This window comes from Psammomys obesus, unplaced genomic scaffold (genome assembly GCF_907164565.1).
Source record: "Psammomys obesus unplaced genomic scaffold, mPsaObe1.curated_primary_1811, whole genome shotgun sequence".
In the NCBI taxonomy this organism is placed as follows: domain Eukaryota; kingdom Metazoa; phylum Chordata; class Mammalia; order Rodentia; family Muridae; genus Psammomys; species Psammomys obesus.
The window spans coordinates 21,640,867-21,666,252 of NW_026596109.1; the positions used below are offsets into that span (position 1 = coordinate 21,640,867).

At 44.8% G+C, this 25,386-nt stretch overlaps 2 protein-coding genes across 3 annotated transcripts in view; one reads left to right on the top strand and one right to left on the bottom strand.

Annotated features, from left to right (window-relative positions):
- Nucleotides 1-1,406: 1,406 nt before the first annotated feature.
- LOC129692430 (activator of 90 kDa heat shock protein ATPase homolog 2) lies at nucleotides 1,407-11,709 on the top strand. 2 transcript variants are annotated; one of them, XR_008722701.1, is made up of 10 exons: nucleotides 1,407-1,584; nucleotides 2,450-2,640; nucleotides 5,737-5,822; nucleotides 7,311-7,425; nucleotides 8,444-8,532; nucleotides 9,242-9,349; nucleotides 9,700-9,801; nucleotides 10,284-10,335; nucleotides 10,444-10,840; nucleotides 11,636-11,709. XR_008722701.1 is itself a non-coding variant. In XM_055628771.1 (9 exons), the coding sequence occupies exons 1-9, from the start codon at nucleotides 1,505-1,507 to the stop codon at nucleotides 10,614-10,616; spliced, it is 996 nt and encodes a 331-aa protein (XP_055484746.1). In that variant the 5' UTR covers nucleotides 1,407-1,504; the 3' UTR covers nucleotides 10,617-11,202. The 2 variants fall into 2 exon arrangements, 1 of the variants encoding a protein (XP_055484746.1); XM_055628771.1 differs by lacking the exon at nucleotides 11,636-11,709 and having other exon boundaries at nucleotides 10,444-11,202.
- Nucleotides 11,180-25,386, bottom strand: part of Usp34 (ubiquitin specific peptidase 34) — a 185,071-nt gene continuing 170,864 nt past the window's right edge. The window contains 6 exon segments of the mRNA XM_055628770.1: nucleotides 11,180-12,416; nucleotides 12,631-12,790; nucleotides 13,631-13,774; nucleotides 13,881-14,021; nucleotides 16,466-16,545; nucleotides 25,174-25,297. Of these exon segments, the coding sequence (XP_055484745.1) occupies nucleotides 11,812-12,416; nucleotides 12,631-12,790; nucleotides 13,631-13,774; nucleotides 13,881-14,021; nucleotides 16,466-16,545; nucleotides 25,174-25,297 (1,254 nt within the window). The 3' untranslated portion in view covers nucleotides 11,180-11,811.

Genomic DNA, 25,386 nt, shown 5'->3' on the forward strand with positions numbered 1-25,386 from the left:
CCTGGGGTGTCCCCGAGTTCACTGGGTTCAAGTGATTCTCCCGATGACCGGCCACTACCGCAGTAGATGCAATGCTTCAAACCTAACCCCACACAGTTGAACTACACTCACACTTTCAGAAGCAGGATTTTGAACCTGGACAGATGGCTCGGAGGTTAAGAGCACTGGCTGCGCTTGCAGAGGACCTGGGTTTGATTCCCAGCACCCACACGGCAGCTTCATGTCAGTAGGAGGGATCCGGTGCCCGCTTCTGGCTTTTGTGGGCGCCTACACTTAAGTGCAGGCAAAACACCCTGCATATAACATAAAAATAAAATTTGTTAAATAAACGGTATCTTGGAGTCAGAGATTGCTCAGCGGTTAAGAGTGCATACTGCTCTTAAAGAGGGTCCAAACTCAGATCCCAGTACTCCAGTTCGGCGCCTCACAACTGCCTGTAAGCAACGAGGGCGCGCCTGAACTTGACAGGCACCTGCCGACCCTCAGACAGACACATGGAGTCAAACATAAAAGCACATCTTCTTTGAAAAGAAAAGAAACAAACCTGTCCGTGTGCACACTCCAGGTTTCCGTACAGGAGCGGTTCACCAGAGAACCACTGTGCACATAAAATAAAAATCTTAAAAACAACAAGGACCAAACCCAGAGTGTGGGGCTTGTAGGGGCTGGCGGAGGAAGGCGGTCGACACCAGAGCTGCCACCCTGAGCTTGGCCTCTGGGACCCCCGCATGCTGGAAGGAAAGAACAGATTCTAGAAAGCTGTGACACTCGTGACCCCAAAGGTAAACAGTACATGTTTTGACTCTAAAGTTACTTCTGTGTGCGGGTGTTTTGTCGGCATGTTTATCTACACACACCCCATGCACGCCTGGTGCCCACGAGGTCAGAAGGGGTTTGGGTCCTCGGGGCCCGGAGTCACAGGCAGTTGTGAGCTGCCTGGGGGTGCAGGGATAAAGTGAAGTATTCCTTCAGCAGCTGCGCTGGGCTCCGCCTGGAGATTGCGCGGCTCCCTCGTGGCCCACAGGCCTTCTCAGAACCCGGAGACCGGCGCTTGTGCGAGCCTCGGGCGGGGTCCGGGCCGTTCGCCCAAGCCAGAAGAGGCGCTCAGCGGCAGGAAGCAGGACCCGCAGGACGTGCCGCGGGCGGAGCGCCCCTCCGAGGACGGTGGCCAGCGGGGCCAGACGGTCGGGGGGCGGGCGGCTCAGGGGGAGGAGCCTGGCAGGAGGCGGAGCCCGGGTGCGTGGCACGTCGGGGGCTCAACAGAGCCGTGGGCTGTGCGGAGCGGGGCGTAGGGGGCGGGGCGGGCCGCAAGGGGCGGAGCGGGCCGCAGGGGGCGGGCTTTGTGCGGGGCGGAGCGGGCCGCGGGGGGCGGGTCGGGCCGCGGCCCGAGGGCTCGGGGCGGGGACTTCTGGCACTTTCTGGGAGCTGCGGGCGGGCGGCTCGCAACCTTCAGGCCGGAACGCCGCGCGCGCCCGTTTCCTGGGCCCTCGTCGTCCGCGCCGCCATGGCCAAGTGGGGCCAGGGGGACCCGCGCTGGATCGTGGAGGAGCGGGAGGACGGGACCAACGTGAACAACTGGCACTGGTGCGGCGGGCGGCGGCTGGGCCCCGGGCGCGGGCGGGCTCCTGGGAGGGCCGTGCGGCGCCGCAGCACGTCGGCCCGGGGCGGGAGACGGTTCCTGACTGCCCCGGCCCGCCGGCTTCAGGCTCCTCCTGAAAGTTGGGTCGAGCCGCGCGAGGGACTTAGACCTCACCCCGCGACAGCTGTGCCTGGGCCGCCCGCACCCGGCCCTCCTGGAGCTTGAGCTGCGTAGTGCGCGTGCGTGGCCGACGGGGCCGGGGGTGGGGGCGGGAATGTGTTTGTGGCTGTGGGAAGGGCCGGGGCTTGAATCTCACTTTCCCTGCTTTGTCTCAGTTGGCACTAGTTACCTGCTCCCTTTGTGTCTGCCTCTGGTGGGCGTTGGGGGAGGCCGAGGCAGTTCCCGGTTCCGCGCCGTGAAATGACTCGGCTGTCCTGAAAGAACGATCTCCAGGGTTCTAGGCTGGGTTCCGAGGCTAGCACACGGACCTCACCAGGGAACATTAGGAAGAGTGCATAAGATAAATCACATACGGAAGTGCTCGATAATTGATACTGTGATTAAGTTAATGATTATCACCGTTACAGATGGCCTGAGCTTAGCCCATCCATTTCCTGTGGGTGAGATTGCTGGACCCTCGGCCCCGGGGCCATTGTTTTTTAGATTACCCATTATTTGATGGTGAATAGAAGTCTCTTAAACTGAGCAACAGGCTTAGAAGGTATCTAGTAGAAACCTAATCAGAGAAGCACATTTGCAGGTTTTAGGTTGCTTGAGTGCCAGGGCTCACCGGGTCTGGGTCTGGATAGCACCCTGGCTGGCAGATGGAGACCAGCTGGGTCATTCATCTGTCCTTCTGTTGTGTGGCAGGACAGAGAGGGATGCCACCATTTGGTCCAAGGGGAAGCTCCGTGAGCTCCTGGTTGGCGTTGCTGTGGAGAATGAGGCTGGCCGGTGTGAGATCAGTGAGTTGAAGCAGGTGGAAGGTGAGGCTTCTTGTAGCAGCCGCAAAGGGAAGCTTATTTTCTTCTATGAGTGGAACATCAAGCTGGCCTGGAAAGGTAAGGGGGTCCTGGAAAGGGCAGGTTGGGGACACCGTTGGGTATCGTCTTCCCGTTAATTAGCAGCAGTAGTAATAGCTGATGTTTGGATGCACTTGGAATTGCTGAGTTCTGAGGCTGAGCTTCTCCCCAGCAAACTAGGTACTTGAAGGGCAGTACTCTCTCAGCTGAACCCTTTCTTACCAGCATCTGTGATTACGGCCTTGTGGAGCTGCCGCCTGGAGCACCTTTCCTCTAGGTGCCTGCTTCCCTCAGAAGTTTTCAATTATTTAAAAGCTCTAAAAAATTATGTATGGGGCTGGAGAATGAGCTCAGCAGTTAAGAGCACTCACTGGCTGCTCTTCCAGAGGACCTGGGTTCAATTCCCAGCATCCACATGGCAGGTCACGCCTGTCTATGACTTCAAGATCTGACACCTTCACAGACATACATGCAGGCAAACCACCAATGCACATTAAAAAAAAATGACGTGCGTGCACGTGTGTGCCACAGCACATGGAGAAGGCGGAGGCGGCGCACAGCAGTCAGTTCTACCGTTCGTCTCCAGAGACTGAAGAAGCCAGCAGGGTTAGGAGCAAGTGATTTCATGCTCTGTGCCACCTGGCTAGCCTAGCCTTGGGTCTTGTTAAAAATTATACGTATGTGGGAGCTGGGGGTGGGGAGGCAATGTGTGCCATGGTGGGTATGTGAGGTCCAAGGACACAGGGACTGAATTCAAGTCCCTAGGCTCTAGCAGAAAGCTCCGTACCCATTGAGCCATCTTGCCAGCCCTCCCTTGGGGTCTTTATCCTAAGTCTTGGTTCTGTTGATTTGCCTCTGGACAATTCATATAGATAGAATCCTATCATGTGTGAAGTTCCCTGACTACTTTCATTTTATGTTTTCATTCCATTCTTTTAGTTTTTTATGCTTTTTAAATATGCATTGTATAGGTTGACCACACTTTATATTTACCAGTACATGGGCATTTCTGTTTGTAGTTTTCTTGTCTTTGCCAAATTCTCCTGTGGTTTAATACTTGTTTACATGACGAAGGATCAGACACAGGGAAGAGGAGAGGACAAGAAGAGAGATCTGGTTATGGAAGACTGTATTGTGTTAAAATTTGGGTCTCTGCCCTTGAGTTAGGCTTTCTGTATAGTTTTTTAGAAGCTCACTAAGCTGTCCCTGGTCTCTAGTCAGGGAGGTATTCAAACATCAAAGCAGTCCCATAAAATTCCCTCAAAGTTAGGGCTAGACTGAGCTACATAAAAAGCTCCTGCGTCCCAAAGAGCCAAGAGCTTGGGGTGTAGCTCAGCATCCGGATGCTTGCTTAGCAGAAGGCTCTGGGTTCGGGGTTGGGTGACATGCGTGTACACACTTACTCACTTGTACACACGCACTCAGCGGTCTCCCCTCTGCCCAGGAACAGGCCACTCCAGTTGGGGGTTGACGTCACTTGCTTTCTTTTCCTCTTTTTTAAATATATTTATTTTTATGTACATTTGGTTTTGGGCATACATATATGTCTGTGTGAGGGAGTCAGATCCACTGGAATATGAGTTACACACCAGACAGTTGTGAGCTGCCATGTGGGTGCTGGGAATTGAGCCGGGGTCCTCTTGAAGAGCAGCCAGTGCTTTTAACCACTGAGCCATCTCTCCATTCCCCGTCACTTGCTTTCTTAATGGCTGCTGCTGGCTAGGTTGTAGCAGGACTCTGGAGTTCTAAGGAACCTTGTGTCCTGTATCTTTTCATTTCCCTTGGTTCAAATAACCACTTTTTTGCATGATGAGAAGGCTGCCCTTCCAGAAAGTAGAGCCCCCAGACCCAGGAGGTGAAAGAAACATCTTTCTTTCTGCCACGGAAACAGTCTTTGGAGCAGCATCCCTGCCAATTGGTGTTCCTGTTGTTTATCTGTGGGATAAGACTTGGAAGCCCAGCATCCCAGGCAGTGCCTTAGGGGGTGCAGTTAGGTAGGGGGTAAAGAGATCAAAGTAGGCGTAAAGCCGCAGAACCTGTGGCTTCCGAGGGCAAGGGTAGGGAGTAAAGGCAGGTGGGCAGGACACTGTTCAAGGCCTGCAGAGTTCTCTTCCACTCCTCGGCATCTCAGGCTGCAGAGGTGGGTGGGACCCAGGGCTGACCTTTGCACTTGAGCGTTTCTGTCTCCTACATCCACTCTTGCAGAGAATCTAGTCAGGTTAGCACTTCTGGAGCCTGGGCTCACTGTCCAAGCCAGGGGAGGGCTTCTCTTAGCGGGAGGTTTTGCCAGTGTTTGTTTGCTGACATTGTTTGAGGTGGATTGCAGCACCTGTATGTGCCAGGAGCTGGACTGCACTCTGCTGCAGTCAGGCCCATGTCTCAGGGCTTTTCCTCTCGGTGGATGGTGAATGTAGTCTGGGTTGTACTTTGAAAAATAAACATATATTCCAGACCCCAGATGGTCTGGCCCTGAGGAAGTCAGTCACTCCTGATGCCCATGTGGCATAAACTCCACTCCTAAGGGGCTGTTTGTGGTATAACCCTTTCTTACCTTGCTTGTGGCATTGACATGCCCTCAGATCATGCCCGAGTGTCTCAGTGTGGAAGCTTCTGAATACTGTTCCAGTCGCATGGCCCTGCCTGTGAGCCCAGTATTCATTTTGAGCAAAACTGTATTAAATATTCCCCCTCTCCTCCAGATGAGTATAATAAGAAAATGATGTGCAATTAAAACAGCAAGAAATCTCCAGGTAGGACCAGGAGTTGTCCTTGAGGATATTGAAGCTTTAGCCTGGGAAGAACTCCAACTTCTCCATGTCTGCACAAACTTTGCAAGCCACAGCTTTCGAAGCTTCCCACGGTCAGAGCTCATTGTCCCTTTGGTGCCTTTTCCCCTCACAATAGCCCTTCTTGCTTTGACCTGGGAAAGAGCGCTAGGAGACAGGAGAAATGGGGGACAGACAAACCTCCTGTAGGGCTGCCAGTTTGTGTACCCTTGTTGGCCGGCCCCTGTCTTGGTTGTTCAGTGATGTGGCCACACCCCCATTAGGAAGTAGAGCCACATATGAGCTGTTCAAGCAGAGGACTTTCACATAAAACCAGTTATTTATTGTTCTCATTTTTCGCTCATTTTAGGGACAGTTAAGGTATCTGGTGCAAAGCACAAGGGATTGGTTGAAATACCCAGCCTTTCTGAAGAAAATGAAGTCAATGACACTGAGGTATCTGCGGCTGTTCCCCTTTTGTCTAGTTAAGCTTTGACTCTAAGTGTTGGGCCGTCTGGTTCTCCTGTGGTAGTTGTGAATTGTGGGGGTTGTCCACCACTGTGCTATGGGGTGTGAGAGGTGGAGCAGAGGTGTGGGGAAAGGAGAAAGCCCTAAGAAGCTTTAGCCTAAGAGGACCAGGCGTGGTACCTCGCGGGGGGGAGGGGGGGGACTAACAGCAGTCAGCTAAACTGTCTTGCCTATGCTCTTAAATTCAGTCCTTCAGGGATGCATTCAGGTTAAGGGTGACAAAGCATATGGAGTGCTCAGGCCACTTGCATGGCTTGCTGAATGTGACTGTTTCCCCTTAATAGGGGTACTTCTCAGCCTTTAGCTCTACTTCCTCTTGGGTTCATCTCATGGCTTTTAATGAATCAGTTGCTTTTGACTGGCTGGCTTTCTTGGTTCCCCTAAGAAGATCCTGCTTATTCCTCTGCCTGCCTTGCTCCTTCCCATTGCCTCTGAGGGGCAAGACCATTGTACAGCATCTGTAATATCTAAATCTAGACACTGGCAGAGTTGTCTAACAGAGCAAGCAGCGTGTCTCAGGTCTTACTTTTCCTGAAGGTCACTGAGGCCATGAGCAGGCCTGTCTCAGACATAACCTTCAGACTTAGCTTGCTGCACTCAGGTGCTATGGAGTTCGTCAGCAGTGCAGCTTTCTGGCAGCATGGTAAACAGATCTGAAGATTTATGTTGCAGTAGCATCTGGAAAAGCAGATGTTAGGTTCAGGGGTAGCCCAACTCAGAATTATCGTGACCTACAGTAGTTTGAGACTGGCACCTTTTGTGTTCAGAATACTAGACCACTTGTCTCCTTTCTGCTGCTCTCAATCCATCATTTTTTCTTTCCTTTCCTTAGCTGATTTTCCTCGCTGCCAAGATAACCCAAGGGCAGGTTATTTGGGAATTTCTTTGGTTAATGGCTTCAGCATAAATGCCACATAATGCAATTTAAATTTCTCTAGTTAGCCACATTAAAAACCAGGTAAAATAATGAAAAATTTTTAATCCAGGGGAGAGTAAATAGGATTTTAACATGTATTAAGAAATTATTGGCGTTTGCTTTTTTATTTGTATTAAGTCTTTGGAATCTTGTGTTTATAGCATGGTTCAGACCACATACCTCACAAATGCTCAGCCGCAGTCTGCCATACCAGAGCCTCCTCAAGATAAAGCCACAAGCAGTTTAACTCCTGTACTTAGACAATTCCAAAGTTCAAAGGCAAATTAAATGCTTCCTCTTCTGTTCAGTATGTTCACAGCATGGCTACCAGCCTAGGCCTCTAAAAGAAAGGCTTAGGTCCTTTGCAACCATGAAGAAGCCTGTACGTCTTATTTACTTCCTTCCTCTGCTGTCCACACCTTGTTATCAATAGGACCCAGTGTTGTGAGAATACATTCAACCATTTTTTTTTCTTAGGTTTTTATTTTTCTGATTTGTAGGTGAACGTGAGTAAAAAGAAAGGAGATGGGGATATTCTGAAGGATCTTATGAAAACGACAGGCGCCGCCAAGGTTAGGGAGGCCCTTGGAGAGTACCTGAAGGCACTTAAGACGGGTAAAGAAGGCATCCCCTGTGAGCCCCAGGGTCCCTTGCTATTCACCCAAGGTTATGCTCTACCAAGGGCTGGATTCCCAAGTCAGGCTCTTGAAACATCCTTAGAGTGCAGAAGAAGTTGTACTCTGGGTGTTAAAAGTTAGTTGTGGGTAAGACCATAATAACCGACCACATCAATCAGTTTGTCAGTAGTTTCCTGAGCTGGGCATGGTGGCACACTTGTCCCAGCACTTGGGAAGCTTTGGTAGGACTGACAAGTTTAAGGCTAGTCTGGGTTACATAGTGAGACCCTGTTCAAAACAAACCCACACACCCTCACCCCCCAGAATGGAAAAGTTTTTTGTGTAATTACTTGTTTAATGTCTGTCTTCCCTGCTAGACTAAATGCTCCATGAGGGCATGGAAGGTGTCTCTCTTGTTCACTGCTGTATCTCCAGCATCTAGCACAATGCCTGACACATAGTAGGTGCTTAATAAATATTTGCTGAGTGAGTGAATGTATGGATGAAAGTGACCACAGATATTACAGGTATTGATAACACCTAGATAATCCCTATACTGTACAGAAGTGAAGCTGTTACTTTCCAAAATTAGAGGTGACAGCTGGGCAAAGTGGCCAACAGAGCTTTCTCTGCAACTTATCCTTAAAGTTTGCTTATTGAGTGTCCAGGGACTGGCATACACAGGTTTGGGGCTACCATTCCTCCCACAAGACATCCTAGCCATGAAGATTGACAGTAAGCTCTGTGAGGGGTGGTGAAGCAAAGTTCTGACAGTGGGTGAGGATCATAAACTTTTAGTAATCATGCACAACAGAGCTATTTAGAAAAGACTTGTGAAACATTTGCGTTTTAAGGGAGTGTGGTAAAGCAAGGCATTGAAACAAAGAATAAAAGGCCTTTGCTAATTAGCATCCAGCAATGTATGTAAAAAGTTATTTTTAAGCCTCAAAATGTTTTGATAAATGCCAGTTTAAATAAAAGGAAGTATGTTAATAAGTTTTCCTATTTCCTTATAGAGTTTACAACAGGAATGATTTTACCAACAAAAGCTGTAGCAACCCAGGAACCAACTCTTGAGAGGAAACTCACTGAAAACACACTGCAGGTACGAAGCCTGGGTGGCTGAAGAGAGGACAGGGTGTTGACCTCCACATTTCCTCTTAAGATGCTGCTGTCTTTTTGTGGAAATGACAGAATGTAAGATTTCTGCTTTTTGTGCCAAGTCTGAGGGCTGGTGTGTGCTGGGCACGCTCCCTACCACAGCACTCACCTTTAGCCTGAGGTTCTAATTCTTGATGGACAAGACCACTAAGCAGGCTTGCTTGCAAAAACGCTTCTGCAAAATTATTTTAAAGTCATTGGTTGATAGACTAGCCTTAGACTCATGGTGATCCTCCTGTGTCAGACTTAGGACTGCTGGGAGTAGAGCCACTGTACCTAGCACAAGCTGGTGACTTTGAGGGTCATATATTGTGATCAAAGTATGTTGTACTCTCTGGGATCAGGAGTGTAGACTTTTTAGAATTGGTGAACAGGAATGTATGTATGGAATTACCACCACTTTAGTCTTAGGTTTAGTCATCTTTCACCCCATGGTCATGTTCTGGGTCTCTATGTGTAGGTCTGACTACAATCAGAGGTATTTAGCTGTAGCCTGAGAGTGGAATGGAGGTAAGGTGCTCATTGGAACAAGCGGTTTCCAGAGTAGAGGCCAGCACTGGTGGAACAAAGAACTTTCATGCTGTTCTCATCCTGTCAGTCTCTTTTGGTCTGTTCACCATCCTTTGGAATGTCTTTCTCATTTTGAGATGCAGGCTTCTCCGGTGGCACTGGGTGTGAGGATTCCCACGGTAGCTTTGCACTTGACAGAGCTGTTTGATGCAACAGTAGAACAGCTATACAGTATCTTCACTGTGAAAGAAGTAAGTAATGCCCTAAGCTACTCTGCTGAACATGGTCTTGGAGGTACGTCACAAAGAACAGAGGCTGTCTTTGATGCAGGGGCTTCAAGGATACTGGTGATGCTTCTGAATACCCTGAGGGAACAGTGATGGGTACATTTGGTGGCCTGTATCAGCAGTTGGGGTGTGTGTAGCTTTCCCTCCTCTATAAAGAAGAAAGCTTTGTGTTTACCTGTGAGCAAAGACTAAAGCAAAACCCAGCTACATCATTGGTGAGCTGCTCATCTGCCATGTAAGCTCGTGGTGTGCTCCTTACCAAGCACACAGGGTGACATGTGTATTGGAATAACCTGTTTGTTTTGTTTGGCTAGCTGGTGCAGAAATTTTCCAAATCTCCTGCTGTATTAGAAGCTGAAAAGGGAGGGAAATTCCAGATGTTTGGTGGGAACATCACTGGAGAGTACGTGGAACTGGTAAGTCGCTCTAGGTTACAGCGAGGGTGCTGGTGCTCCTCTCAGTCATGGGGTTTTTAACGTTTTGTAGTAGAGGTTTTGACGAGTTCGCTCTCACATCCTTGTAGGACAAAAGGAAAATGTTCTATAGTATATGTTTATAAGTAGTGATAAAGACTAAGCCTTACTTGATCATTCTGCAAAAAGTAGCAGCTTACCATTTCCAGTTAAGCCTCATTTGTACTAGAGACTTGAAGCTCTGCTGTTTTCAGCTGTGTCTTTAGGGTCCACGCTGCCATATTATCAGTAGCCTCCCCACCCCATCAGCTCTGTCCTGGGTGTGAATGCTGCCAAGAACATTGGAGAGCACTGGCATATAAGCTGGAAGGCAGGGTTGTATGCTCTTCGTTGGTTCCTGTACTCTGTTTAGCTCGAAAAGCGTTTCTTCTGTTGTATTGTGCACATTTCAGGAAATGTTTTCAGTGAAATGTCTTTGTTTTCAGTTAACAAACAGGAAGATCATCATGAAATGGAGATGTAGGAACTGGCCAGAAGGTATGTATATGTAGTTTCTATATGGAAGCCAGCAAACTAAAGCTGGCGTAGACAAGTTCTTCCTCCTGGTGTCATAATAAAAAAACTCCTGGTTTTCCCCCCTTCCAGAACACTATGCAACAGTTGCACTGAATTTTGTGCCTGCTCCGGGGCAAACGGAATTACAATTGGACTGTAAAGGAGTTCCTGTCTATAAAGAAGAGAATATGAAATTCTGTTGGCAGAAGCAGCACTTTGAAGAAATAAAAGGTTTACTTCAGCTCACCACCCAGAATGCTTGAATGAGTTAGGTTTTATAAGGACATCCTTTTGTAAGCAGAAACCTGTCCCGTTTACTTACCTCCTCTTCCTTAAAAAGTCTCCCAAGGCCCTTAATTTATTTTATATTGAGTGAAAAGTCATGAAAGTGCAGAATTCGAAAGCCTTGCTTGAAGCGTTCCAGCCTCTGTGCCGAGTGAAACCAGGTGTCATCTCACCTTCCCTTGGTGTTGCTCTGGGAAACTAGGTGAGGTCAAGGTCCCCAACCTAAGGCTGGTCACAGCATGCTACTTGATTGCTACAGTCGATTTACGCTTAAGACAATAAATGGCATAGTACACTACTCCTGCATTCTACGCCAGCGTTTTCACGGTGTAGAGTGTTGAGGTGAGGGCCAGCTGGCTCCACTGTGGTACTTCTGTGGCTCTCCTTGCTGACTTTTAAGCAGTCAGACACTAGGATGGAGGGCTGAGACATGTGCATGGTAAGTTACTTGTTTGAACTGCCAAGGACTTGTCACACAGCAGGCTGGCCTGTGCTTCAGTCTCCTGACTGCAGTCATCCAAGGAAACTGAAACAACTTACATCATAACAAAGGGAAAGTCATCACAGTCAGTTTAATCAAGTACACAGAACAGCAGTCAGTCATGACAATAAAAATAAAACAATTATTTTTACATCAAGTGTGCTTTATTTCCTCCACAGGTATTCTGTTAAATAAAGCACCATTTATATACTGCCAGGCCACAGCTAAAGAGGATTCTTTACAGAATCAAATTTCTTGTGGTTGTTCCGTATACAAGTAAACTTAATTTTGATAATAAGAACCACAGCGATCAGAGGCGATCTGCCTCTCTTATTTTAAGGTACAAAACTGGCACAGAGGACACCATATTATTATACACAGTAAAAATGCTGTAAGTTTAAATTACATCGTACAGGGTCGTAGCCCTGTTTCTCCCAGAAAGCCATATTAAATGAAAGCCACTACAAGTGAACTCTTAATTACATACACCATATCCATTATCTGATTGCCCTTTAGAAAGTACACAGAAGATGCAAGTTTTTCATCTGGAGTCTGCCTGGCCGAGAAGTAAGCCTATAAATCTATCTTGCCATTCAAGCAGGAGCACTGCACAAACTGAAGCACAAAACAAAGCGGAATCGACAAACGGCATTGGGGAGGGGCACCCGAAAGCAGACATGCCACATCTAATGTCAAGAAGCAGCTTGGTTTCCTTTGCCGGATATCCTTGTGACCACGTGGATTGTTGATTCAATGGTCCTACACAGGGTATCTAAAATGTCGTGGTGCTGCACGTGACTAACGAGGCCTCTGGAATGGCCGCAACTGAGCGATACAGCAGCTTCGGGGTCCTGGGAGGACAAAGCTTGACCATCACAGCTTCTCAAATCAGCCAAGTCAGACAAAACGGCCGAGATGGAAGTAGAAGGGAATTCAGATTCGTCTTCAGCTAGTGTAGTATCCTTGGAACAGTGGTCTTTCAGCTCTTTACAGTCTTGAAACCTGCCACTATTAGACTGTTCCTCTACATGCTGTGACCGGATATGTGACCCGTCTTCTGAAAATGAAGATGGGCCTTCCATGCGATATTCTTTGACAGAGCTATTTTCAGGGGAAGGGAGATCTTGCTCTGTCCCTGGATCAATAATGGAGGAGTCTCTCGTCTCATTGTCTGAGGTACTAGTGGGGGTCAGGGCCTCCCTGGTGTCTGTTTTTACGTCGCCAATGCAGCTGTCTAGAGCGTGCTCCTCATCACTGCTCACTCGCCTTCTCTTCACAGGAGTTGCCCCTTCATCATCTGTGAGGGAAAAAAAAAAATCTTCAAAAGAGGTCCTTAAAACATCGGGAGTGGTTATGAGGAGAACCAATTTTGTTTTTAGCTTTTTAAGAAAAATAGTGCTGGAGGTCAAAGCTAAGGACGTGCAGTACAAGCAAGAGCAGCCACTGCGCCAGAGCTCCAGCTCCATCCTTCCAGCCCCAGGCCCAGCAATGACTTGGTTGACAAAGCTAACCTTTAGTTTTTCTTTCTTTGGCTTCTTGCTCTTGGAGTGAGTTTCTCTGCTGCAGACAAGTCCTACACTTGCTTAGAAGCTCTTGCAGAGTTGGGATCAGAGCTGGGTTTAACTGTTTGGGAGTGTGCACTGACAGGAGCAAAGCAAGTGCCCTCAGGTCCTACAAAAACCCAGATAGGAAGAGTTCAAATCCTGAAGGCAACATTTGGACAAAACTTCCACAGTTAAATGAAGATGTTTTATTTCCCAAGAATCTATTCTGGCTTCTCAGAATGTGGAATCATGTGGAATAATGTTAAAACCAGCACCAGGACATTACAGTATTCTATCAGTTCTGTCATTTATACCACTGTTTTGTGTCTGTGTCAAGTAGGCCAGAGTAAAGACTTAAAACAGAAACCAAATAATGCAGCTCAGACTTAAATTGTAATTTCAAAACCAGACCTCCCTTGGCACACCTGAAATGTGGGTTTTATTTCATAGAATCAGTTTCTCAGTTCTGGCGGCTGTCTCAGGAACTCCCTGATTAGCTTGGTCATCTGTCTGTTTTGGCTTATAAGGACCTTGTCAGGAATGTTCAACTTTACAACTGTTAGAGAATTTATAACAAACTCTAGTCTTAGCTGCCTTTATAATCATGACTGTTCTGATTACTTAGGAGCCATAAACAAGCAGAGAACTCTAGCCCTGGCTGACGTGGAACCCCTCTACCAAGCCAGCCTTGAGTTTGCCAACACACTTCCTGCCTCTGCCTCTCAAGTGCTGGGATTATAGGTCTGACCTACCATCTCAGTTCTTACTGGTCTCCTTGCCCTTAACATATTGAATGTCATATGGTCTTATTTTCTCAATAATGGAAAGTGTGTGCTTTAAGTGTGAATACCTGATTAAAATAGTTTTTCTCATCATACATGATCCTTAAAATCCTTAAACTCATGACAACAAAGAAAAAGTAAGAGTTGCTTAAGGTGTGTTTTGAACTTGCTGGCACAGTTCTTACCCCATTTAAAGAAGCACTTGCTTTTGAAATTTCAACTCGGTTGGTGAAATCAGATTGTAGGTTTTGATATTGATTTATCAAGTTTGTAATAAGGGTGCTGATCAAACTGGCACAGTTTGCTTCTGAAAACACTTGACTTTGAACCTGGGAAACAACACATGCTTAAGAATGTGCTCACACACAAAACCAGTCTTAAAATTCAAGATCAACGTAAGAGGCATATATTATTTAAGCGGAACTACATACATACCTTTAGAAGGAAATGCGTCATGAATGTGTAGACGATATTGTTGTTTAGAAAAGTTCTTTCATCCATTAGAATACACTTAATATACTCTGCAAAGACAGGATCTTCACACAGAAGCTTGATGCAGTTTTTTGACATAGCTGACTAAAGGGGGAGAAAGCACTACAGTTACCAGCATCTGGGACTTTGTCCAATGTTCAGTTACAGGGGGAACTGTAACAATCTGCTCGAGGAAGACCATAACATACTCAATACATGTGGGAGGGCTGGGGATGTTTGCATGCATCTATGTTGGTATACACATACGCCTGTCCAGTGTTCACAGAGTCCAGAAGAGGCTGTTGGATTCCCCATTAAGTAGAGTTAAGACAGTTGTTAGTTGCCATGTGGGTGCTGGGAATCAAACTTGGGTCCTCTGGAAGAACAGCCAGTGCCCTAAACATTGACCATCCCTCTAGCCCCATCAACATAGACTTTAAAAGAAATGTTACTCTATCGCCCAGGACAGACATTAACAAGGTTCAAAACAAGCCTTCTAGAATAGGATATCAATGTTTTAAGGGGACAATCAACGGATAAACTAATAGATGATCAAACTACATACACACCAAGAAAAGACAAATTTTAAGACTTAAAATGCATTTGCCAAAGAAAGTTAACCTTTACTGTGTGACTTCATTTTCCTATCTGTCTTACACAGGATTCAGGGGTCCTAATGTTTGGAAATTTTACTAAATTTTGGATTTTCTGTCTCACATGGGTAACTCAAATACAAGACTATGTCTTTCAACAGACATTCCATTTGGAGTGCTTACGTGGGTGTGTGTGTGTGTTATATATAGGAAACAAGATTTTAACATGTATTTATCAACATGTTTAAATCAGTAAGTTCAAGGTTACCCAAGAACTAAGGAATACAATAGGGCAGGCTCTTTTTAGACCCTTAGTGCTGGGGGCTGGGGAGATGGTTTGGCAGTTAAAAGAACTGACTGCCTGCTTTGCCAGAAAACCTGGGTTCAATTCCCAGCACTCACACGGCTGCCTACAAGCATCTACAGCTCTGCAGTCTCAAGAGGATACAATGCCCTCTTCTGATCGCTGAGTACACTACATGCACACTGTATGCGGACAGAACACCCATTCCTATAAAAACTCAGACCTCTATGGAAAGAGAGTAGTGGCAGAGGGGAAAAGGAGAAATCTGCTCTGATACGAAACTATTCAGTTCCAAATCAACCAGTGCATGGTAACACATGCCGTTAATCCCAGCATTTTAAGGCAGAAGTGAGTTTGAGGAGAGGACATCCTGGTCTACACAGTCAATTCCAGACAGTAAGAGGTACAATGAGCCCCTGTCTCAAAATTAAGTAAGCTATCATATTAGCTAAGTGGAATCAATGCCTTCCAAAGTCTTCTATTACACTTCCCCACAACAACATTCCTCTTCTCCTCCCATGGCCCTCCCTAAGTCTACTGACGGGGGAGGTCCTCCTTCCCTTCCCTCTGACCCTAGCATATCAAGTCTCACCAGGACTGGCTGCACTGTCTTCCTCTGTGGCTTGATAAGGCTGCTCCCCCCCTCAGGGGGAGGTGATCAAAGAGCCAGCCACTGAGTTCATGTCAGAGACAGTCCCTGTTCCCCTTACTAGGGTACTCTCTTGGACACTGAGCTGCCACAGGCTACATCTGTGCCAGGGTTCTAGTTTTATCTCTGTGTATGGTCCAGTATGGTGAACATGTAAAGAAATGGCTGTACCACTGCTTCATAGGAATCTGGGACAACTTTAGAAGTGCTTCTTGAACTACATAAGAAAGGTTCACAATCTTTCCTCTGGCATAGGGACTCTCCAACCAGGAGTAAATCAAAATAGGCCAGATCAAAGGAATGAGGCAAATTTTAGATTTAGATCTGGCTTTCAGATTCTTCCCAATTCTCCAACGTTTTTACAAACATTACTTACGGCAGTGCCTGCCAGCTTTAAGACACCCCCGCCCACCCCTTCTTTCCCTTCAGCCTGTTACATAGCCCAGGCTAACCTTGAATTTGTGGCTATCCTCTTGCTCTAGCATGTGCTGGGGCTGTAGCTACAGGCATGCTCCACCATACCTGGCCAGGAGTAGAATCTCTGAAACTTAAAGTGGGTACGGTAGCCATTCCTGTTCTATTTGGTCTTAGCTAAAACTTTCCTGTTCTTATTAAGACCAGTAAGAAAACAAGGGCAAGAGGTCCCTGAAGAAGTAAAGCCAGGGTCAAGCACCACGGTTTCTGCTGGAGACTTTAGTGGTGGAGAGGGAGAGACACTGGAGCAAAGGGAGTGGGGAGGGCTAGGAGCTTGCTTTCTCCAGTGCCTCTGCATCTTAGATAGCTGCTACTGAGCTGGATGAAAAACCCAACATCAACAGCCTATTTGAAATATCCTCTAGTACAAAGCTTGGGTTGGAATAAAATCCAACAAGTAGAACTTCCCTTAATTATACACTTTGCTAATTTCTAGTAAATTAGTTTCAACCAGCTGTTCTGAGGATTCCTGGCTATTTGGTAGGATGACCAATCAAGAGACCATCTAAAAACAAATCATTTGCTTTACCTGAGTCTGGCATAGCTCAGTCCAAAGTTTGGGGAACAGTGCAAGATGAAGCGGCAAGCCTTCATAGGCAACCAGGACACCTAATATTTGAAGAAAAAAAAAAATCAGAATAGGTTATAAGTTATACTGCCGAGTTACTCAACTGCAAGTATAATACTGATCATTATCTCTGTATCTCTGGTTTTAACTGCATCTTGCCTGCATTCTTAGAAATATATACAACAATACTTACAGGAGGACTCATTTCAATGTTTTAAGCAGTGCCATAATTTAGAATGTGGAACTGTGAATTTATTTGTACACCCTGTACCTCATTCCCAGAAGGACAACAACTTCAGCCAGCTGTTTGGAATTTATTAGTGAACAGTAAGTAACCTGGAGTGGTTTTCAAAGTTTTCTTGGATGAAGGAAACACTGTAAAAATCTTCCTAGGCTTGCTACATTTCAGAAGGCTGGGACAGATGGTGAGGAGAACCACATTCTAAAGCATTCCGTTCCCTCTTTTGTTTTCTGTGTGTACTGAAGGAAGTACTGCTTCCAGTCTACTACTGTCTTCTTGTCCTCATGATACTCTGGATAGATCCGTCTCAGGACTGTCAATGACTGCTGGTAGGAACCTCCTCTGTGCATGTTCATGTGTGTGTTTCCCTGGGGTTTGAAATGCGGGGCTCAGATACAGAAGCTAGGTAAGCATTTTACCACTGAGCTACTGCTCACATTCTGGAAGCTCTAAATTTTAACTTCTAGATGTCAGGTAGATTTTGAATATGTTCCTCCTTCCCTCCACCCTCTTACCTCTCTCACAAAATCTGCAATGTCAGCTCCTTCCATAAAAGTCCCACTTCTACATCTCGTCACCCTCAGGAAAAATATGACCATAGAGGAAAATAGAACATGAGGTATCTTCCAATTAAACACAAAGTGTGGGCTGGATCAGAAGCTGATAAGCTTTTCAGTAGAGAGCCAACAGTAAGTATAGGCTTTGGGGCCGTATGCTGCCTACTACAGCTACTCCCACAGTGGCAGAGACAGCAGCATACTTGATAACTATCAAGCTTGGCTAGCTCCAATGAAAACAAATATTAAAATTTCAATCACATCATGTCTCACAAAACATTCTACTTAATTTTTAAAATATATAAATGTAAAACCTACTCCTGGTAGCTGCTAGTTTTTTAAGAACTACTAGAAAGTGGGTTGTAGTTCACCAATTCTTTGGTTAGACCAAGGCTTTGAGATCTTAAAACAGCAAATCACACACTTAGGGATCTCTTTCAGAATTAAGCCTATTAATCCCCTGCAAAGACATTTCTCATCCTTCCTTTATTCTAACTCCATCTGGATGTGGCTGGAAGCATTTATCCATCCAGCACAGGGAAATGAGCCATCTAGTGGCTGCAGGGAAGTTTCTGTAGTGACATATTCTTTATTTGTAACTAACCATAAAGTAAGGTTTGGAAAAATATAACCCTTGGGCAAAGTCTGACAGCACCTGTTTCATGGCTTTTACTTTTATTTAACTCTGACACCATGGTCTTTTGATATATAGCACAAGGTGGTCTTGGAATCCACAGTCCTCTTGTCTCTGCCCTAAAGGTGATGGATTACAAGTGGTGAACTCCTAGACCTGGGAGCACTGACATTTTTAAGGCTTTATAAATATAAAAACATTAAAACAAAGAACAACAACAAAAAGCCCAAGAACATGTGATCTAGATGGCCTGACGAGCCTGTTGCTAATATCCAGCTCTTCAGTCTGTTACTCAGTCCCCAGACTGCTTTCAGACAGAAACTCTCATGGTTAAGTCTGCATTATCACTCAACTTTTTCTCTCTTCAACAATTATTCCTCCAAGTAAAACAATCCTTATTTTTACTTTTCAACAGCTACAAAAAGGCAGCATTAATTACAACAAATAAACCCTGAAGAAGTCTTTTATCATTTAAAACCACTTCTTTAAAACAAAGAAAGGAACATTTATTGGCACCTAACGTATTAGGCATGTCAAATAAATACATTAAAACTTCACAGCTTTGGGAAGTATTACTTTAATTCTCATTCATTTTATTGATTGGGGGTGGTGAGGGGAGGCAAGAGGATGGTTTTTGTTCTTTCTTTTTCCTGAGACAGGTTCTTGTATAACCAAAGTTGGTCTTGACTGCCTGATGAGCTTGTCTCCAACTCTTAAGGGCTAGGAAATAGACATGCAGCAGCATACTTAGCTGGTCTTCTTTTCTTGAAGATATTAAGCTCAGAGAGTATGTAATAGTCTCAAGATTCATCTCAAAGACATCTATCCCATATTTATCTAATTTTAACACCTATAATCTTTTCAATAATCTATATTCACCTAAACTCGTGTCCTCTGGTACCACTGTTTACTTAATATCTCTCCTACCATGCTTTGAACAAGGACTCGAACCCAGGGCCTTGGGCATACTACGTGGAATGCTCCTCCACTAAGCTACTTCCCAGCCTTGATACTTTTTTTTTTTTTTTCAGACTTATTAAGGCACCTCAGCTTTATTTTAGGCAGTGCTGCACTGAGAAAACTAGTTTAATGACTATGTAAGACAGCAACAAACCATATATATATATATATACCAATGTGAGAAAGGCCTATGCCAGCTCAAGACAGTGAATTCTGGACAATACCGTGCCAGCCAGGGAGATCCAAAGTCACCTTACAGTCCTTCAAAGCAAAAGAATTTCTCAAAATTTCACAAAGCCCTGAGGATGAGCGAGAGGCCAATATTTTCTTACCCCAATGCACTGCTCAATATCTGTCTCATTCACTGGGTACAAAGCATATGGAGAAGCCGTCACCACACTCCCAGGTATACTTCCGTATCTTTACTTGTGCGTGCGCGCATGTGCCCAGAATACAAAAGTAGGCTTCCCATCTCCTGCAGCAGGAGTGACAGGTGGCTGTGAGCCACCCAATATCATGGGTGTTATCATGAACCACCCTCAGTGTTCTGCATGAACAGCATGTACTCTTAACTTTGGAGCCACTTCTCCGGCCTCATATGCACTCTAGGCTTTCCCCCAGTTTTAAAAAAAAAAAAAAAAAAAAAAAAAAAGGCACATCTAAAACATACTGGATTCTGTATAACTTCTCTGTCTTTACCCTATGACTATGTATTCTCAAGAGAGGTCCATACTGTTTTTGAGTCCATTCCTCACTCAGAAACGTCTATCTATATATTCCTTTTGTTTGTCAGAACATCTCAGGACTGTAGAGGCTGCTTTGTGGTTTGTCAGTAAAAGAAATATGGTTCAGGCTACTTTTGCAGGAAAAATGGTACTTCCATGATTGCTGTGAGGATAAAATATTTCACATGTGTATTTACTAGTCACAACTTATGAGTCATTGTGATCCTGACTGGTTTTCTATAGTATTGGTTTTCCTACCCATCATCATCTTAAGGAAGTAGTGGCATCAGCTAGAGGATCCAAGTCCATCATGAGTAATGTTCTACTGTGAAGCAATCAAAGACACCTTAGGCTAAGGATACCAGTTATCTGGTCAAATTCATCTTCTAATTTCATATCCATTAACTAACCTACTGCAGCTCTCCTTGTAGGCTCCTGAGAACGTGATAGGCTGACTCTGGAATATTCAGACACATGCCTTTTTTCTGGAGATGAATAAACTGGCAAGCAGTTAAGTCTGTCTTATATGTGGTTATTTACGTGTAGCATACATGGATTTGCTCCAGGAGGAATAGTAAAGCTAGCTTTTTGATCTGTATTAGCTGTCAGGGATAGTCTGAAGTACACTCACTCTTTGAAACCTTTAGGAAAACCAGCCATTTTCAAGTCAATAACACCACACCCTAAAGAGACGCAGGAATCAGAGTGTGCTTTCAGTGTCACTGACTTGTTACATATGTGTACCATGAATTTATGTATGTTTGATTTAGTCAATTAAAGAACCCTCATTTTAAGGGAGAGACGGCTCCGCAGTTCAGAGCACTTGCTGCTATTACAAAGGACTAGGGCTGGACTCCCAGAACCAACATGGTGGCTCCCAAGCACCTGTTAACTCTAGTCCCAGGAATGTCTTCTGGCTCCCTCAGGCATCAGAAACACAAGTAGTACACAGACATATGTGCTGACAGACACTCATATACATATCATAAAATAAACACAACTTTAAAAAGTGTATGGCACCACACTTGGCCCTTAGACAAACAAGTTTTCGCTGGGCACGATAGCATAGTCCTATAATTAAGCATTACAGCAGCAAAGCAAGTAGATTTCTGTGATGCCAGCCTGGTCTATACTGTGAGTTTGTGGAGAGGCAGAGCTACAAAGTGAGAGCATACCTTAAAAATATTTTTCTTTTGTTTCTAGTATATGTTATTTGACATTTTTTTAAACACATTCAGAAATTTTTCATAAATATTAAATATTAAAGGTACAAGACTCTAGCTTTGTCACTGAAAATGAAATTTAAGGATTCATTTAACTTTTATCTGATCATTCTATTACTCATTTTGCTTTAGGCCCTTCAATGGGATTAACTATAGTCTGCAATATCAGTGTCTATTTTCCTTAAAAAAAAAAAAATTACAATCCCAACATGGGCACGGACAAGGATGCCTTTAAGCCCTGCACTAAGGAAGCATGCATCTCAGAGTCAGGAGCCAATCTGGCCACCAGTGCTAAGGCAGGCAGGCTATATAGAGACCCCTGTCTCAAAAGCAACAGACACAGTGCATGCTCATCACAAATCATTCCCCCCTTCCGGGTATAGTATTAAACTTAGAAAAAGAAAAGCACCCCATGATTGCACCCGCATACAATAGTATTACTCTCTTGGCTTTGTTTGTTTGTTTGTTTGTTTCGAGACAGGGTCTCACTGTATAGCTCTGGCTATCCTGGAACTCATTATATAGACCAGGCTGGTTTTGAACTCAACGATCAGCCTGTCTGTTTCCCAAGTGCTGAGATTAAAAATGTGCACAATACCTGGCCTTATGCTTGACAGTAAGGGTAAGACCCTAACCCTTTGTAAGGATGTAGTTATAGTCTTTGCATTGTTCCCTCACCCTCCAGTGCTGGAAACTGAACCCAACACCCTGCTGATCACTGAGCTACATATCTTCAAGTCTATTTTTTAGGTTGTTTTTCTTCCCAATATAACTCAAGAAATGTTACCTTGTTTGTCTTAAAGAGTATATAATACAAATAATATATCTTACTAAAATAAGCTCCACTTGGTAGACATTTTGTTTTCAATTTCACACATGTGAATAAAGTGAAAATAAATACCCTGTGTGTTGTTCTACACTTTTAGGAGAGTACATTTCTATGTAAAGCTTAAAGAATGGAATATGCTAAGTTTTAACTGACAAATTGCCTCCCCAAACTGACAGTATTCCACTCATGAGCTCCTTTCTCAATCTCTGAAGAATGCATATACCCAAAACGTGTTACTTCTATCAAGGTAAATCACCTTTTTTTCATTAGTGACTGCAGGCAACTTCTCATGTGGTTAATGAAGAATTTGTGTGGGGATTCACATCCTGATTTTGCTTAGTTTTCATTTTACCGACGCCTAAGAATATTTTGTGTAGCCAGGTACGGTCAGTGGCTGAGATTATATTTGTAATCCCAGCACTCAGGGAGGCAGAGACAGGGGCCAGTCTGGTCTAGAAAGCGAGTCCAGGACAGCCAAGGCTACACAGAGAAATCCTGTCTCAAAAACAAACAAAAAACATTTTGTGTTTGGGTAGCTATTTATTTGTTAAGTCTGCCAAAGTAGTGATTTTGTTTTGTTTTTGACACCATATAGTTCTGGTTGGCTTTGAACTCACAGAGATCTGCCGGGATTAAAAAACATGTGCCACCACACTAGGACATTACTCTATATTTTAATTTATAATGTTTTCACAACTTAATAATTTCAATTTTTATGTAACTAAAATTTTCTTAAGTTTATTGTTTCTGTTTTTTTATAACCTGCTAAATAGGGTCTTTGTGTGTGTGTGTGTGTGTGTGTGTGTGTGTGTGTGTGTGTGTGTAGTGCAAGTGCGTGTGCTTGTGTGGCGGCTGCTGGGTGTCATTTTCTATTAATCTCCACCTTTCCCCATCCCTGGAATGGGCACAGGCTCTCAAGCAGCCCTGGCTGGCCTCAAACTCACTGTGCAGTCAACAATTAACTCGAGTTCGATTTTTTTGCCTCACCTCCCAAGTGTACTGGCCACCATTCTGCTAGCAACACCTCTGCTCTACTGGCTGGGTATTACCTTTAATAGCCACTAAACGTGTGTGTTAGTTTGGTCTCCCCCCAACCCCATGGTTTGTACCATTCAAGTTTACTTTTGTGAAAGGGAAGAAACTATCTTTATAAAATGAAAGTAAAAGAACAAAGAGATGAATGAAATTATGGTGCCTTAAGGAATGTGAGTGCTAACTGTTTGTGTAGACGGGTTCCTGTGTAGCTCAAGCAGGCAGGGAAGAGCCAGTTCTCTTGCCTTAGCAGAAGTGCTGGGATCACAGGCATGAGGCACGCCATGTACTGTTCAGTTGCCCACATAAACACAGCAAAGACCTTTTCTCCAAACTGGCGGTCACTTATCTAACCTACGGTGATAACGTTTTGGACTATTTAACTTCAAGGCTGAAATGAGTAAGGAGATTGTCAGGTTAAACTTACCGCTTTCCACTTTCCCTGAGAGAGCCCTACAAATCAACACTTGGCACTACCAACACTCCGACCCCCTGCTGTTTTGTTTTGTTAAGCACTTTCCTATGTGCCTTTCCTGGGAAATAGTTGTCTCAGCTAGAAGAATAATTAATGTCAAACTCTGGGGTATAATTTTCCCATATATGGTAGGATAACCATTGCTTTTAATTCTCTTGTCTAAATTCCTAAGAGGAGATCCAATTCCTAGGATTAGCTAGGAACGGACTCAGAAACTTTGAAGTTTCTGCTCTGTGGTTTGGGTTTGTCTCTAGTGTTGCCCTAACGCCATTGTTTGGCTACTTAAATTCAGTTTGATAAAATGGCTCCCTTTGTCCAATCTCAAACGCTGAGCCTACCATGGCTAGTAACTGCCAGGCTGTGGACATCAGCACAGCTGAGGGCCTGTGCACCACCGCAGAGCGCTCCTAAAACGGTGCAGATGAAAGCACTAAATCATGTAGAATCGAGTGCTCCAGGGCTGGAGAGCGACACTGAGTATCAAATGTCATGAAAGCTCATCTGGCATGTGACTGCCTCTCCCTTCCGCTCACAGCCCAGGCACCGCTTAGACTCATGGCCACCTTCCTGCCCCAGCCTCCTGTGCTAGGATTACAGGCGTGGAGATTCAGGCATGACTACCATACCCATATATAACCTCTCCATTTTTAATTTCCATGAAAGCACATATTTGTATTGATGAAAGAGACAATCGAAAATGGCAGAACATTCGCTACTTGGTCAAAGTTGTCCATGTATCAAGAATAGCTCATCCCATATTTTGTTATAAATTACATAAACACAATTACCTGGAAGTTCCCCAAAGGCCAGCATCTTTGGAAACACTTCTTTCTTATCTGAGCACAAAGGCTATACTATCACAACTCCTGAGGATTCTCTTATACTTGATTATTGCTAAAGTTTCAGACTTTTACCATTTGCCACAACCCCGATGCATACAATTCCGAACCAGCCAATCTGCGGATGTCCTTACCTCCCCACATCTTGGAACCAGCCATAGATGCATAGGTATGATCAGCTAATGGAATAGGTAGAAGGAACAGCCCTTCAAACTTGAAGATGCTCTAATCACTTACCAATAAGATGATTTTCTGAGGAGGAGTTACCCCTGACAGCTGTAAGCACTTCCTCCTTCCTCAATAATGAAATCTATGACTGGATCACACTTTTGCCTACCTGGAATGGGCCAGAATCTTTTCCATGGGAAAGAGGGAGTTGTGGCTGAGATGGAGCACAAGGAGGCCTTCTGGGACATGGTAATCGTCTATTTCTTGACTAAGTAGCTTCCTAAGTATTACTCCCCACACTCTGAAATGAAACTACAGAAACCAGAGAGGAACCTGACCCATCTTTGATAAAATTAGAAGGCAGGACACACAGAGCCTGAGAACTCCTAGGCCCTGACCCTGGAGAGAGAGATTAGACATTCTCTGCACGTTTTTTCTCCCCCTACATAATTCTGAGAAAGACTTGTTTTCTAGTGCTCAAATCGCACCTTTCAAATTTGTCTTCTCACTTTCTGAGACTTACCTCCTAGTTACTCATCTGTGCACCTTTGCTTCATGCTGCCGAGCCCCCTCAGCTTTTCTGGCTCCAACAGCTCCCAAAGCCAGCTGGCACTAAAGATCTCAGCTCACCCTGAGATGAGCCAGGGAGGTCTGCCTAGGCTTCTCCTAAGCAAAGGGAGTTTTGTTTGTAATTCTGTTGTGGAGATGGTGGACGCAGGCCACCGTGCACAAAGTGCTGGCCAGCCCTGCTCCAAGCTCCGTCTTAGGCCGGCGGAAACTCTGGGCAGAACTATTCAATGGAAACCAGTAAGTTGGTGTTTTCTTAATAAGAATTAAAATATTCCCAAGAATACTAATTAATATTTTTAAACATTCACTTTAAAAAAGAAAAAATAAAGGGATTGTCATATATTTTTTTCCCCTTTCTGAATGGCTAGGGGCTTAAAATAATTCAGTGGTGTTTACTGCTCATCTTTTATACTTACTCAGCTTAACTAATGTTTCAGTAAATTTTTCACAGTTGATTGCAACTCGGCATAATAGATGGATGAACTGATGATAAGAAAAGAAGTAGTCTAGCAGCATACGATCATAAACGTCATCTTTGCCCTGAAGGTTAAAGATGATAAAATGGTTGCACTTAAATTGTATAATAAAGAGCATATTTTGTGCAAATGTAATAAGATTAAGTAAAAAGC

What these genes read in the sequence shown, in the direction of transcription:
- LOC129692430 (XM_055628771.1), top strand. Translation starts at nt 1,505, where the DNA reads ATGGCCAAGTGGGGCCAGGGGGACCCGCGCTGGATCGTGGAGGAGCGG. An exon ending in AACGTGAACAACTGGCACTG is followed by an intron (nt 1,585 to 2,449) that starts GTGCGGCGGGCG and finishes GTTGTGTGGCAG; the next exon opens with GACAGAGAGGGATGCCACCA. An exon ending in CTGGAGAGTACGTGGAACTG is followed by an intron (nt 9,802 to 10,283) that starts GTAAGTCGCTCT and finishes CTTTGTTTTCAG; the next exon opens with TTAACAAACAGGAAGATCAT.